Source organism: Gordionus sp. m RMFG-2023, chromosome 1 (genome assembly GCF_954871325.1).
Source record: "Gordionus sp. m RMFG-2023 chromosome 1, tfGorSpeb1-WG-v2, whole genome shotgun sequence".
Taxonomy (NCBI): Eukaryota; Metazoa; Nematomorpha; class Gordioida; order Chordodea; family Parachordodidae; genus Gordionus; species Gordionus sp. m RMFG-2023.
The window spans coordinates 36,690,467-36,704,494 of NC_088775.1; the positions used below are offsets into that span (position 1 = coordinate 36,690,467).

At 30.0% G+C, this 14,028-nt stretch overlaps 1 protein-coding gene across 2 annotated transcripts in view; it reads right to left on the minus strand.

The window, feature by feature from the left end:
- Positions 1 to 287: 287 nt before the first annotated feature.
- LOC135922852 (AF4/FMR2 family member 4-like) overlaps positions 288 to 14,028 on the minus strand; it is a 36,761-nt gene continuing 23,020 nt past the window's right edge. The window contains exons 2-16 of one of the 2 annotated variants that reach the window (XM_065457343.1): positions 9,732 to 9,891; positions 8,959 to 9,435; positions 8,833 to 8,862; positions 8,594 to 8,680; positions 8,105 to 8,345; positions 7,426 to 7,438; positions 7,064 to 7,154; positions 3,910 to 5,129; positions 3,758 to 3,812; positions 3,062 to 3,334; positions 2,617 to 2,753; positions 2,425 to 2,511; positions 2,140 to 2,236; positions 1,763 to 2,003; positions 288 to 1,642 (exon numbers count right to left, since the gene is read on the minus strand). In XM_065457343.1, the coding sequence (XP_065313415.1) occupies positions 1,326 to 1,642; positions 1,763 to 2,003; positions 2,140 to 2,236; positions 2,425 to 2,511; positions 2,617 to 2,753; positions 3,062 to 3,334; positions 3,758 to 3,812; positions 3,910 to 5,129; positions 7,064 to 7,154; positions 7,426 to 7,438; positions 8,105 to 8,345; positions 8,594 to 8,680; positions 8,833 to 8,862; positions 8,959 to 9,435; positions 9,732 to 9,891 (3,526 nt within the window). In that variant the 3' untranslated portion in view covers positions 288 to 1,325. Of the gene's footprint in view, positions 1,643 to 1,762; positions 2,004 to 2,139; positions 2,237 to 2,424; positions 2,512 to 2,616; positions 2,754 to 3,061; positions 3,335 to 3,757; positions 3,816 to 3,909; positions 5,130 to 7,063; positions 7,155 to 7,425; positions 7,439 to 8,104; positions 8,346 to 8,593; positions 8,681 to 8,832; positions 8,863 to 8,958; positions 9,436 to 9,731; positions 9,892 to 14,028 lie in introns of both variants that reach the window. The other variant, XM_065457342.1, reaches the window with a different exon arrangement.

A 14,028-nucleotide genomic window follows, 5' to 3' on the forward strand; every position in this document is an offset into this window, starting at 1 on the left:
TATCATAATAATAAATTTAAAGTTTGATAAAATATATAAATATAGATGGCATGTTAATTCAATAAATAATAATATGAAACCAATTAAATCATTCAAAATTTAACGATCAATATAGTATTTTTTAGGGATAAAAAAAGAAGATGATTATATACTTCAAAGATTATCATAGATGAAATCAAAAAGTATATAATGTATATAAATTTTCGATTATTGATTTTTGTTATAAATATAATATTTTGATATATTATAAGATAAATAATTAAGTATAAGTTCAATACATAGACATCAATTAACAATTATTTTTGCAGCATTTTTTAACAAATATATGAGAAACCGATCCCTTAAAAAGATAAAATAATAATTTTGGAAGCTTTTAGTCCCGAAAAAAACAATAGTTTTACTTAAATGTTGAATCTTATAATAACATTATAATTTCATACGTATCATCATCACCAATCTACCCATTCATTCATATAAAATAATGAAAAAACAACTCCAATATTTATATTATTACTTTTTTAATTTCCACCAAACAAATAAAAACGAATGTAAATTTTAAAAAAATACAATTATTTTAATAATGGTTTTGTAATATGAAAAAATAAAAATGTCAAATTTTCATATCAAAACTCAGTCTTTATGATGTGGAATAAATAAATTATGTGTATTGTTATTGTTTTTATAATTAAATCGCGATGAGCCTTTAATTAATGTACGGTAAGGTGTGTTCAATAAAATGTATGTATTAAAAATAATATTTTAGTAAGAAAATCAAATATTATCTACAACTTTTTACTCGTGTTATTGTGAGAATAAACGAGGTAGTGTATATGCTTATACATTATATAATATGACAAATTAAGAGTTTGTTAAATAAAACACATGCTATATAAAAGGAAGAAGAAAAATTTAACAATAAAAAATATACGCTGGATTGATTAATGTTATCCAGAAATATTTTTTTTGAGGGATTAAAAAGTTAATTCAGCAGCTCTCGTGTGCTACGTTGACTGTTGAGAGGGATTAGTGGGACAGGATTCAGGAAAGGTTTATTATATATGGAGCAAATAATAACACAAGAAGGCTAATGGTTTTTCAAAAGATTTATCACATATAATATACGTAGGGGGAGACATGTGAGGATCTCGTTATTTATGAAATTGGGAAGAATGAATACTTTAATTTATTTATATTTTTTGATACTACACAAATATATTGTGCAACATCAAAAAAATTGTAAATTTTGTTATTTTTATAATATAAAAAAATTAATTGAATAATTATCGGTAAATGTGATTTATCTATCCTTCTAATACATTATATAATCATCGAACGGATTTGATCCTGTGGTGAATGTTCCCCCCGGTGCTACCCTGAGACCGATCGTTGCCATTACCCTTGCCAGGTTCGGCATTATTATTAATAGTTTGAGGATTGTTTTTAGGGTTTGATTTTAGACGAAGATTCCCGGAATCGTTTCCGGTCATGGGAAGGAAGTCAGGATCATATATGTCGCTTTGCGTAGTGTAGCCGGATGAGTGCAAACAAAATTTTACGTAGAGCGCCAACTGCCACGTTGAGCAGTTTAGGTTGAGGTGCAAACGGCACACATGGACAACACGTTCAAAACAAACCACATTGTCTGAAGAAAATAAAGGGGAAAACGTGTTTTAATAAAGAAATGACGAGTTAATTTATTTTTAAAAAATCAAAAAAATTTAAAGATAATTTACAAATTTTCAATTATAAAAATGATCAAAACTGTTATCATCGTTGGGCCATAAGGTGGAATAATGTTTAATCATGTCCTCGGAAATGTCCCAAAGCTCATGGCATGCCGACAAATTCTGAAGAATAGTAAGATGTTCATGAAGGACGGATACGTCAGAGGACAGATTTGCATCAAAGCCCCCTCCTTGAGCATCTTTATTAAATGATGAATTCGTGGTGTTGCTGGAGTTGTCTTTGTTCGACAAAAAGAGGGAATGGACTTTGGCAATAGGCTTAATCATATGTTTTTTTTATATATATAAATCAAATTCTTGCGAGCTAAAATAAAATTTATGGTAATTTTAAATAGGCCAATCTCATAAAATGTGATTCGAAAAATGATAATTGACAGTTAAAAAAAATATTTACCATTAAAAATTTTTGATTGCGTGGAATGTCATGAGCCGAACCCCGTTGTTTTTGGCACCGGTATAATTTGTAGTAAAGAAAAGATTCGATTTTATAGCTTTTATAATAAAATAATTTATCGATCATTTAGTTTGGCTCATCGTCAACAAAATATAAATATAATTATTACATTTTTTTGAAAAAAGTTCCCAGTCATTTTTACAGTAAATCAAGAACTTAAAATGGGAGAAAATATTATTTTTAATGTATAACAACTATTTCCGATAAATTTTATAATATGCTTACATTAAGATAGCCGCGCAAAAATTATTCAAGTAGAGTTTGGTCTGTGCACGATCATTACAAGATTTTTCAATCCTATCCAGTATGTGACTATAAATATATTTAAATAAGCTATTAATGAGTGATTAAAATTGTTATCATATTTTAATTTTAATTAGATGGATGACATAAAAGCAAAAAATTTTAATGACGCACGTGCATAATTTGAGAGTATCACTGTAAACGCTAGAGGCTCGTAGGCAATCTCCAGTGACATTTTCGACGTAATCACCATAAAATATGAAATAAATAACAGCGTCAATGTATAGCATCTTTTTTCGATCTTTATCACACTTAAGTTGCAAATATTTATAAAAAATATTAACGATAACACTTGTTTATATAAATAGAGCTATAACAAAATATGATCTATTTGGGGATGCAAAAAAACAACAAAAGTGTGAGATATATATTTTAAAAATATTCCTATATTATATTTTTTATTAGGATTGTACAAGTAATAAAAAATATAGAAATAGAAAAAAAACCAATGTTTTTTACGAATAAAACAGTTTTTTACTCCTAGGTTCGTAACTAATAGAAGCAGTAAAAGACATATATCCAACAAAATAATCCGATTTTAAAAAAATGAAGGAGCGACCTCTCTATCGGCAGCACGCTTTAAATTCTTAGCGACGCGGAGTAGATGATGAGATGAAACCAGAGATAAGCGGGGATCGAGACCAATGCTGCACCAAAATCGGGTGTTATACGAGTCAAGAGGCGGGGGCAATGTGGCTTGCTCGTGGTTCCATTTCAGGTTGTATGACGATGATTGAATTTGCCTGCTTTCAGGTAGGGCCGGTGTTGTAGCAAATGATCTATCGTTTAGAGTAACGTTTTGTCCCATTCTTTGGTCGTCCTGGCTATTACACTATTTTTAAATAAACATGTTCGTTTTAATTTGCATGTATAGTGATTTTAATAAAAATCGAGTAGAGTTTCAACCAAAAACAATCATTTTTGATAGATGGTAGGTAGGGATGGGAGCAAACAAAAAAAAACTAAATAAGACAAAGGGATATTTTAAAAAACCAAAAAGTAAAACAAAAATAAGCAAATCAATATTTAAACAATAAATGCCATTTTCCTATCAATAAATTTTTTAATTAAAAAAATAAAAAAAACTAATAACTACTGGTATAAAAAAAACAAAAAAATTATAGTCAAGCTCAAGACAAAATATTTAATAATTCCTGATTTTTTTGGTTCCTACTTATAATAGGTAACTAAAAATAACTCATCTAGTTGGAGGTTTTATTGTTAGTTCTTATAATTCAATAAAAATATATATAACCTGGGTATTTAGATGAGCTAAACGAATTTCATTGGTAGGATGTTGCGATTGGTTTCTTCTTTTTTTATTTGAAAAAAATAAATACCATTTATAAGAATAAAAATGTCATTAATAATATAAATGATCACCAAATATATAGTCTTAAAACTTACACGTCATCGAGATAATTAGAATTATCGAGATTCAAATGGCTATGCGAATCTCCGCATTTGACGAGGCCATGAGTTCTCTGGGCTGTCGCAAGAGACGTTGAGGGCTCATTAGCAGTTACTGATTCTCGACGAGGTTTGAGGGGAAAAAAATCCCCAATAGTGCTAGCCGAGGAGACGGATAAATCTGCTTGAGAAGCGAGGTGGAAGGTTAACGGATCGCAATCGGCGTCGCCAGAAGCGGAAGTGGAACAACCGTTGTAGAGGTAGGGTAAGATAGGAATCTTTTTCACAAGCGACAAATCAATGCGAACGGTCAAAGAGGAGGGCAATTTGCGAGGATGGGGGGCCTTGGGGGCCACAGGGTTCTTTAAATTTTTTCGATCGACGACACCAATAAAGGGGTTATTTAACGCAATGATTTCGGAAAGAGTTTTTCGTTTGACAACACCCTGTTTAGGGAGAGCGCAAAGGACGCTAAAGTTGTTAACAGAAGTTTTATTAGAAATGGGGCAATTACCATTTTCTCTATTTGCTGGACAATCGAGGTTAGATTTGACTACAATTATATCTACATTAACAGGGAGGCCGTTAGGTTCGAGGCGAGCATTTTGAAATGAGGTTTCAATCGAGGTGATCTTCATTTTTTTATTGCTGCCAACGCCTTCGGATGTGTCACGGCAACGTTTTTTAATATTTTGAGTAGAGTATACGATCGTCTTAACTTGTACCGTTTGGGGAGTGTCTTGGGGTGGTTCTTGATTAATTGTGTTATTGCGATCATTAAAATTATTTATTATCGAGGCATCTTTATCGATAAAGGTGTCGGCACAATTATCTGTCAGGATAGAGGAGACCGATGATGAAGGCGGCGGTGTTTTTTTGCGAGCCAAAAGGCGATACTCCTTAGCCAAGCGTGCGGTTGCTCCGCGTGGACCCTCACAATTGTCTGCGGGTTGCTTACCTTTGTTCCCTTTGGCATGAGAAATTCCGTCGGTACCCTTGTTGTGAAAATGGTTTGGTTTGAGAGTGGAGCCTAAGTCCACCACGTTGTAATAACATGCATCGACGGGCCCTTCTAGACGTTCCTCGATTTCCGCCTCCAAATCCAAAGTTTCTTTGACTTGAGGTAAGGGTGTCAATCGGTCCAATTCTCGAGATAGAAAGCTGCTCAGAGACCAGTCGTTGTCCTTAGCCGAGTCCTCTTGCAATTGAGTCATCAGCTAGTTTTAAAATAAAATATAATCTTGCTTCCCATTATAATTTATTAAAAAGGCAGATATATTATAAATAAAAAATGATAATTAAATAAATTTGAGATATATGATTCCTGGAATTAGAATTGGATTGGTGCCGATTTTCAGCTTTTGAGAATTAATAATTAATATATTATTATATATTAATTAAAATTATTTACAGGCCGAGGTGAAAAAAATTAGGCGATGCCACAAGCCTGTGTTGGCGCAGCAAAGGGCCAAGTGGCAATTGCAATATATTAAACAAACGTGCAAATCAAGGAAATTGATATATCTTAAAAGAATTTTAAAAAAACCTAAACTAATTCATCATAAAATTCAATATTAATAAAAAAATAATAATAAAGAATCAAATGAGTATTAGTAATTGATTGTTTAATAAGATAAGGATGACAAGAGTGTCTATGTTTGATGCCACTAAATGCCAAGTCAGAGTTATATCATTATCAGTGTCCAGAAATATTATTGACATCTCATATTATTTATCTGTATGATATAATATTTAACTATAATATCAGATTCAGATAGGTATATTATATTGACTCGGTACTAATCAGGGTCCGAAATGTTTTGCTATAAATTAGGTAGGCTAATGCTATGAATTAAGTGGGCTAAAAATTATATAGCCATGTCATTAGTCAAGTAAAAAGAGTGTCTTATTTTTAATTAATGGAAGGTGACGAACAAAGAATTCATGTGCTATTTAATACAGTAAAAATTGAAATCCCAAAGTAATGAACATATGTGCATAAAGATAAATGAAATTCCTTAACTAAACTAATTATAGAAGTCCATAACTAAAGAGATTAAAAATACAAATTAATTAAAGAAGCACATAATGTGATTAGTGTTGTTAAACAAATCGTTTTGAGCCATTATTTAAAAAAACGGCTAACTCATTTCATTCAGAAAAATATTACGCAAGCCTGAAGATTTTGCTCACAGAAAGAACAAAAGTCTAGACATTGTTCAGCTTTAAAAATCCCAATCAAAATCAGCAAAAAAAAATTTTCTATAAAATTTTTTCTTTTGTTATAACCAAAAAACGAAGGTATTCATCTCCAAATCAGATTCTATATAATCTTTGCATTCTTTGCGACATTGGTTTATCGCATTTCCCCATTGGTCGCCTCTGAGTCATTGTTCATATATATCCTTGTATCTAAGCGTCTTAATTCGTAGTTGTCTATATCCTAATATATGCAATCTGACTATCAATTTGTTAAATGTGTCGCCTTTCGAACCCTTCGTTCCCTTTTCTCACACATTCTAGTAAAAGGGAACAAACATATCAACGTTGTCTAATAGGACGTTGTTTTCGTTTTTTTTAAATCAAGATTTTATATCTCACCGGATGATTTTACTTCAGTTATCAATCAACCCGAATTTTGTGCAATTATCTATCATTCCATTCCGCATTTATTTACACTATATTTATTATTTGCCTATATTCTCCACCACAATTACCTTTCCTCATTTTGTACTTGTTCGTGCCTTTCAGGCACAAGCCCGTTTTTATGGCTCCCGCATAAGTTCTATTATTATTTTAGTACAAAATCACCAAAATTTTATCTTTTAAACCAATTTTTCACAAACGAAGCCACCATTGATCTCAACCTGATCATTCGAGATAGTGTGATAACGATGGCTAACTTTCCAACTGAAACTGTAGTTTCGACAATTCAGAATTTTGCCTATAAATTTTCGAATTTTTAAACCGTTTCAATCGTTAACCCGAGAATTTCCAAATTTCCAAAAGCTTAAAACGTTACTCAAAAATGTAACGCATTACTTAACCGTGGTGTAAATTTATGAAAAACCTTAGTCACACAAATAATGCGACCAAAATTTTTCATAAATTATATAATGCAAAAAATGTTGTTTTTCTCATGATTTCTAACTTTTTGAGTCCTTATAATGCCATTTTGAGTATCTTTCATGAGGGATGTCTCGAAATCGATTAAAGCTATATCACCGTTTGGTTTATTGGAACTAAATAGATAAGAAAGAAAAAATTGTAAATAAATTATTATTTCATGTTTCTCAAAAAAAATTATATTATAACGAAAGAAATTGTTTAACATTCCTAAAGGAAACCATAAATTTAAAACATTAAAAATTGGGAAATAGTCTTATTTTGAGATGGGGGAGGGGGGGGGGGTATGTATAAACAGGTAATACTATACTTGTTTGTATTATATAACATATTATATTAGTATAGTTATAATATATAAAAAATTATATAATATGATAAATTTCAAACTTTTGGTCAATATCTTGATATCGAAGAGACAGCGCGCAATTTAGTTTGCATTAATAATATAAAAAAAATTATAATTTTTTTTTCAGAAAAAAATTATGTTCTTCTTTTTCCTCCCATTTTATTTCTAATCCTATAATATCTATATATAAAAGCATAGTTTCGTTTCGTAAATTATTTATCAAAGAATGAGTGTATGCAACCATCCATTACGTTATTATTATAAGATTCTAACTCCACGTTTACGTTAAAAAATTGGGTCAAAATTATACATGAGGGAAATCTTGTCTAAAGCTATTTTTTAAAAACTTCTACTTTTGAAACGCGAAAATCTACGCAACTCTCCTTTGCAAATCAACTTCTGCTTAGGACAGCTGTATCAGTAGTCTACATTAGCACTTTGCAGAAGAAAATGCATATTTTAAAAAAACGCTGGCATGAAGGGTAAAAAACCTAAATATTAATTTTAAATATGTGAATCTTTTGAAAAATATATAAAAGTGGAACTAGAATCCGATAAATGTTCATAAGCGATGCGGCGATAAAACAGTAAACCTTTGCCCAAAAATTATATAATTATTATACATCTTTTATAATTGTTAAATAAATTGAAAGCTCAGATAGAAGTTCGTTCTGATAAATTCTAGGCAGCAAGCGGGTAAATTATTTTAGAAATACAAACCTTTTATTAAATTGGCATTTGACCGATCATTACGAAAGCCATTTTGATGACCGGCGGAATCCTTCTGAACTTTGTATTTGTCGATATAGCCATGGTTACTATCAGATGTGTTTTTTTTTGGCATAATTGTGTCGTCGTTTTTATTTGTATCGATATTTTTCGCCACGAATACTTCGCGTTTTTCGGGTAATTTCTGAGTCGTTGAGATTTTGGAAAATGATGATGATACGATGTTAACCGTCTTCGTTTTTTTAAAAAAAAAATAAATGAGTAAATTTTATCTATTAGGGTTTAGTCTAGCTATTTAAATGAACTGTTATCTATATGGTTTTTTTAATGTAGAATTGAATGAATTAAAACTTCTAGCGACCCATTTCTAAATAAAACGTTTAAATTAATAAAATATTTGTATTTAAGCTAATATATTTGGAATTCTAATTAATATCCTTCATTTATACTAGTTTAGTTCCAAATTTTTTAAACAAATACTTCATGAATGTTGAATGCATGTTTGGAAGAGGATATATTTGCTTGAGAATTGATTGGAGAAAGTGGTGCAGGTAATGAAAAACATTCCTTTATAAAATATAATATTTAATAGTTAAAAAATTTTTTAAAAAACGGTAACATGATAACGATTCAATAAAAATAATATACCCCTTTTTAAAGAAATTCACTAATTTAAAATACCGATTTTTATGATAAATTAAAACGAATAATAATTTTACTTGTATTATTTGTGATATATCGACATCCTCCTAAATATAAATAATTTTAAAAATTTTTTAGATAATAATTAACATTTTATCTAATTTAAAAACAGAACCCAAATGCTTAAAATTAAAAAAACATACCCTAAACTGGTATTTAAAGGATGATGTCTTTAGACTAGATGTTGGTTTAGCTGGGTTAGAGAGATTACAGGTGTTGTCGAGATTTTTAATGTTAAGGGTACAATTTTGATTAACAACTAGGTCATTATTTGATCTCGAAACATTATTTTGCGCGCTTTTAAATTTAGCGGTGTTGTGGCCCAAATTATTAGGAGCACCCTGGGTACCTTGAGAATTCGAAAGCTTGTCGTCAACGCCAATCTTGATGCTTTCATCGGTGTTGGTAGATTTGATATCACTCGGACCAACTTTAGCATCGTTAGTATCGACGATGGCGTGACCAGACTGACTTGCGATGACAGGAACGGGGCGATTAACGGAGGAGGATTTGCGGGAGAAAGGTTGAAACATCTTTTCGAGAACCGGTTTAAATTCGTCATAATCACCCAGGGCTTCCTTGATCAATTTTTGAGAGTGGTCGTTCACCGAGGGCGAAATCTTGGAGTTTAAAGATGAATACAAATAATTTTTTAAGGGCCTTAGTCGTTGGAAAGTTAAACCCAAAAGCATTATACAATATCGTGTCTATAAAAAAATTAAAAATACTAACACTACGCTAAAAATTATGATATATGTTTCTTGAAGTGATTAGAAATTGAGCAATATTTTAACCAGAAAAATATTGTCTAAAACTTTGTGCCTTTTATGAGAAAAAAATCGTTAGGCTTGCCTAATATTTTTCTGGATAAAATAATGAGTAGCCGTTTAATAAAACTACGTGTCATACATATTACCTTGACGGGTATACCAAATATGGGAGCGTTGTATTTGGGCTCACTGGTGAAAGCGCAGACTCTCTTTCTGAACGCTTGCTCTCGCATCTTCAACTGATTTTTCGAGAGAGTTTGATCAGCATGATGGTGAGTCGCGTCAAGAAGTGGACCAGATACTTCACTATAAATATAAATTATATTTTTTCATAAAATTATAAATTATATCGAATATAAAGAATCGATAATCAAATCAATCTATTTTCAAAAAAAAAATTCTACTCAAGATAAACGTTTTTGATAATTTTATAGAAACTGTAATCATTATAACATTTCCATAATTGACCTAATCGCATGTGAAATGAGGTCAAGGCACATAATTAAAGGGTGGGGTAACCTTGTTAAAAATTAAACGTAATGAACATGACAAATAGAATGTCCGAGGTAATATTTTATTTTTGGAGTCGACACCGGTTTAAATATAAGGCGATTCTTTTTCGATTGCCTGAGCACCTGTTTTTGGCGCATCAAGTTATTTTGTAAAATTATCTTTAACTTATCAATAGCAAAGCAACATAATTTGTCCTGCAATTTGAGATTTTGAGAGAAATCCAACGACCCCATAAATAACTACAAATAACGAATTTATCAAGGTTTCACTTCTCCCTCCCACTCCTTTCATGTATTTATAGAGGAACAATATTATAGATAAAATAAATAAAGTTATAAAAATATTAATCATGATTTCGGTATAAAAAAATGGAATAATAACTATTTTATCCTTAAATCAAAAAAAAACATTTATTACTGGCAAAGAATGCTAACATTAAAATTTTTTTATATAGTACAAACAAAATATATTTTATATTATATCATAAAAATATTGTAAAAGAAAAAAAAGAGATTTTTTGCGGAGCTTCAAATTAACTAGTGCATATCGTCAATTTATACACCAATATACATATATACACTGTGTATATATTATGTAAATGTATCATACAATATTAAAAAAATATACCTAGGAATGAATGAATGAATTTTTAATTTAAAAATAAAAATAGGGAGATTAATAAAAAAAGAATCAATGTGCTTTATCATTTAACCACTACCTCACAAATGAAATGAAAGGGTGGAATGGGGGTGAGGCAGCCAAAATAATTTTTACCAATTGCTCGGCCTTGCCTGTTAGTTAAAACATAGACTTCGAGTGTAGTGTTGTCAAACGGCTCAATTTCAGCACATATTTAAAAACGATTAAAAATATTTTATCCAGAAAAAAATATTACAAAAGCCTGAAGAATTTTACTAATAGATGGCACAGTTGGACCTCTATTAGCGAAATCGTTTTAAAAATAGGCTCAAATCGAGCCCTTTAACATCACTACTCGAGTGATGGAAACCCAAATTTTTAAGTTCCCGAATCTTATTACCGAATTTCTAAAAGCGAACCAAATCTTTATAATTTTTTCGGACTTAAAATTGTAAAATCATGTAATTTTTCTAAACTAAACATAATTAATATTTACAAGGAGAATCTGGATTAATCTTAGTTTCAACAAAATATTGAATTACTTATTAAGCCTCGACTAATAATAACAGATTTTTATTAAACAAAAATAATAGGATTTTTTGTTTGAGTTTATTCAAAAAATAATAATTTCTGAACTTAACAAGTAAATATAGTAAAATGAGGTTAAAAATCAAAGAGAATTGATTTATATCGTGATTTTTATTCTAAAAAAATCATTAATTTAATCATGCCAACTGCTTTTATTTATATAAATAAATCAAATCACAATATTAATTTAACGAAGCGAGGGGGGGGGGTGTTAAAAAGCCGGATTTGGGTCAATTTTTAAAAACGACCCGATTACGATTTTAGTAAAATAATATTATGTGGGCAGAAAGGTTTGGATTATTTGCCAAATCTCGAAGCTTACATAATATTATTTTGGCTATCTTAATCGGGTCGTTTTTAAAAATCGACGCAAATCGAGGCTTTACCTCTATGCTTTCAAATTATCAGTTTTAAAAAAATTCAAACCCAAATAAACTCTCTAAATTTTCTAAACAGGAACAGAGCGGACGGCCCGGATTTCAAAAAAAAAATTTGTCCTATCATATACATTAATATTATTTTATCATGGGTATCAAATGAAAGCTAATAAAACGATAAATTGAATACATTGATACTCAACACTATCATCGGGGAAAATGGAGGGGGGGGGGGGGTAAAGAGTTAGACGACGTGGTGGGATTAAAAAGTTTCTAACATAAATTTCGAAAAAGAACAATTTGTTATATGGATAATTATAACTATTATAGGGTGGAATGGAGTGGAAAATCCAAAAAATTTATCAATATTTCAAAATTGTTATCTTATAAAAGCTAATATAAAGATCTACTGATAATATTGTAATTTTTACTCATCACTATGTCTTTAGGAGCATTTTGACTTTCTAACATTTCAAACATTAATATAAATATTCCTGAATGTTTAATTTACTAAATTTTTATTTAAACAAAACCATATTTACAAATCAAAAATAAATTTTAAAATAAACCCTCGTAACCAGTCATTTTTATTTAGAGGAACCGGTAAGGACTATGACGGTGGAGAGGGGGGTTGGCGTAATATCGTCATTGAAATTAGAAGGTGGAGATGTCCATGGAAACGGAAGAGGCCAATATTTTTTAAAAACTTTATAATCGTATACAAATTCATATAATCAATAGTACCAAGAAAAAATATCTCTAGTAATTAAGTAGCTAGTTCATGAGCGTTTCATTTTCTGAGCGATTCATTTTTTAATCTGAGCGTTCAGTTTTATGCCTGAGCAATTAGTATTTTTTCTGAGCATGTATGAATTTTTTTTCTATTTCAGTTTTAATTCTGTTCGATTAAATAAAGGTTTTTCCTTTTGTGTGGTGTCACATCAACCTAAATCTAAATGATTTTAATTTTTATATTTTTTAAATCAAGTTAGAAAAAAAAACCAATGGCCACGATAATATTGTAATTTTTACTCATCACTATGTCTTTAGGAGCATTTTGACTTTCTAACATTTCAAACATTAATATAAATATTCCTGAATGTTTAATTTACTAAATTTTTATTTAAACAAAACCATATTTACAAATCAAAAATAAATTTTAAAATAAACCCTCGTAACCAGTCATTTTTATTTAGAGGAACCGGTAAGGACTATGACGGTGGAGAGGGGGGTTGGCGTAATATCGTCATTGAAATTAGAAGGTGGAGATGTCCATGGAAACGGAAGAGGCCAATATTTTTTAAAAACTTTATAATCGTATACAAATTCATATAATCAATAGTACCAAGAAAAAATATCTCTAGTAATTAAGTAGCTAGTTCATGAGCGTTTCATTTTCTGAGCGATTCATTTTTTAATCTGAGCGTTCAGTTTTATGCCTGAGCAATTAGTATTTTTTCTGAGCATGTATGAATTTTTTTTCTATTTCAGTTTTAATTCTGTTCGATTAAATAAAGGTTTTTCCTTTTGTGTGGTGTCACATCAACCTAAATCTAAATGATTTTAATTTTTATATTTTTTAAATCAAGTTAGAAAAAAAAACCAATGGCCACTACATTTATAAAGTGATCCTTCGGAGTAAATCTTCTTTAGATAGTGACTATTTGTTTAAATGACATACGAAGGCCCAAGGCTGTGAACACTAATTAGGATTCAAAAAATTTTAAACTCTATTTAGATAATTTTGCTAACAAATATTTAATTGGAACCGCTTTTCTGTGAAACCCGAACCCGTCCTTATAACCCCACGAAGGGTTGTCAATTAATCGGTACTTGTTTTGTATGAGGTCTCAAAATCTCCTAACAAATTTTTTTTTAATTTCTAAACCCTAATTAGGGTTGACACATTGCAGGCCTCAGTTTTATTTAGCAAACGCTACAATTCAAAAAGTAATGGAGGGGGAGGAGGGAATATTGAAAGATTTTTTTTAATTTTGCCAATAAGAGAGAGAAAAAATAAAAAGGGGATTTCGTCAAGCTTTAAAAATTTTCAACAAAATCAAAACAAAACTATATTTTTAAAAAAATAATTCCCGATTTCATGATTAAATTTAAAACTTCCCATTTTAGATAGGAAGAGGATTGGAAGGGGGGGGGCTCGTAATAAATTTAATTCAGCAAAAATGTTTTATAAAATTAGGTCGCCATAACAGAAACAAAATGGCACCCAATATGTCTTAAAAGAATTAGACAAGTTTATAATAATTATCATCATTCAGTGTTATTTATATTTTTTAACAATATCGATCGAAATATTTTTTTTTGT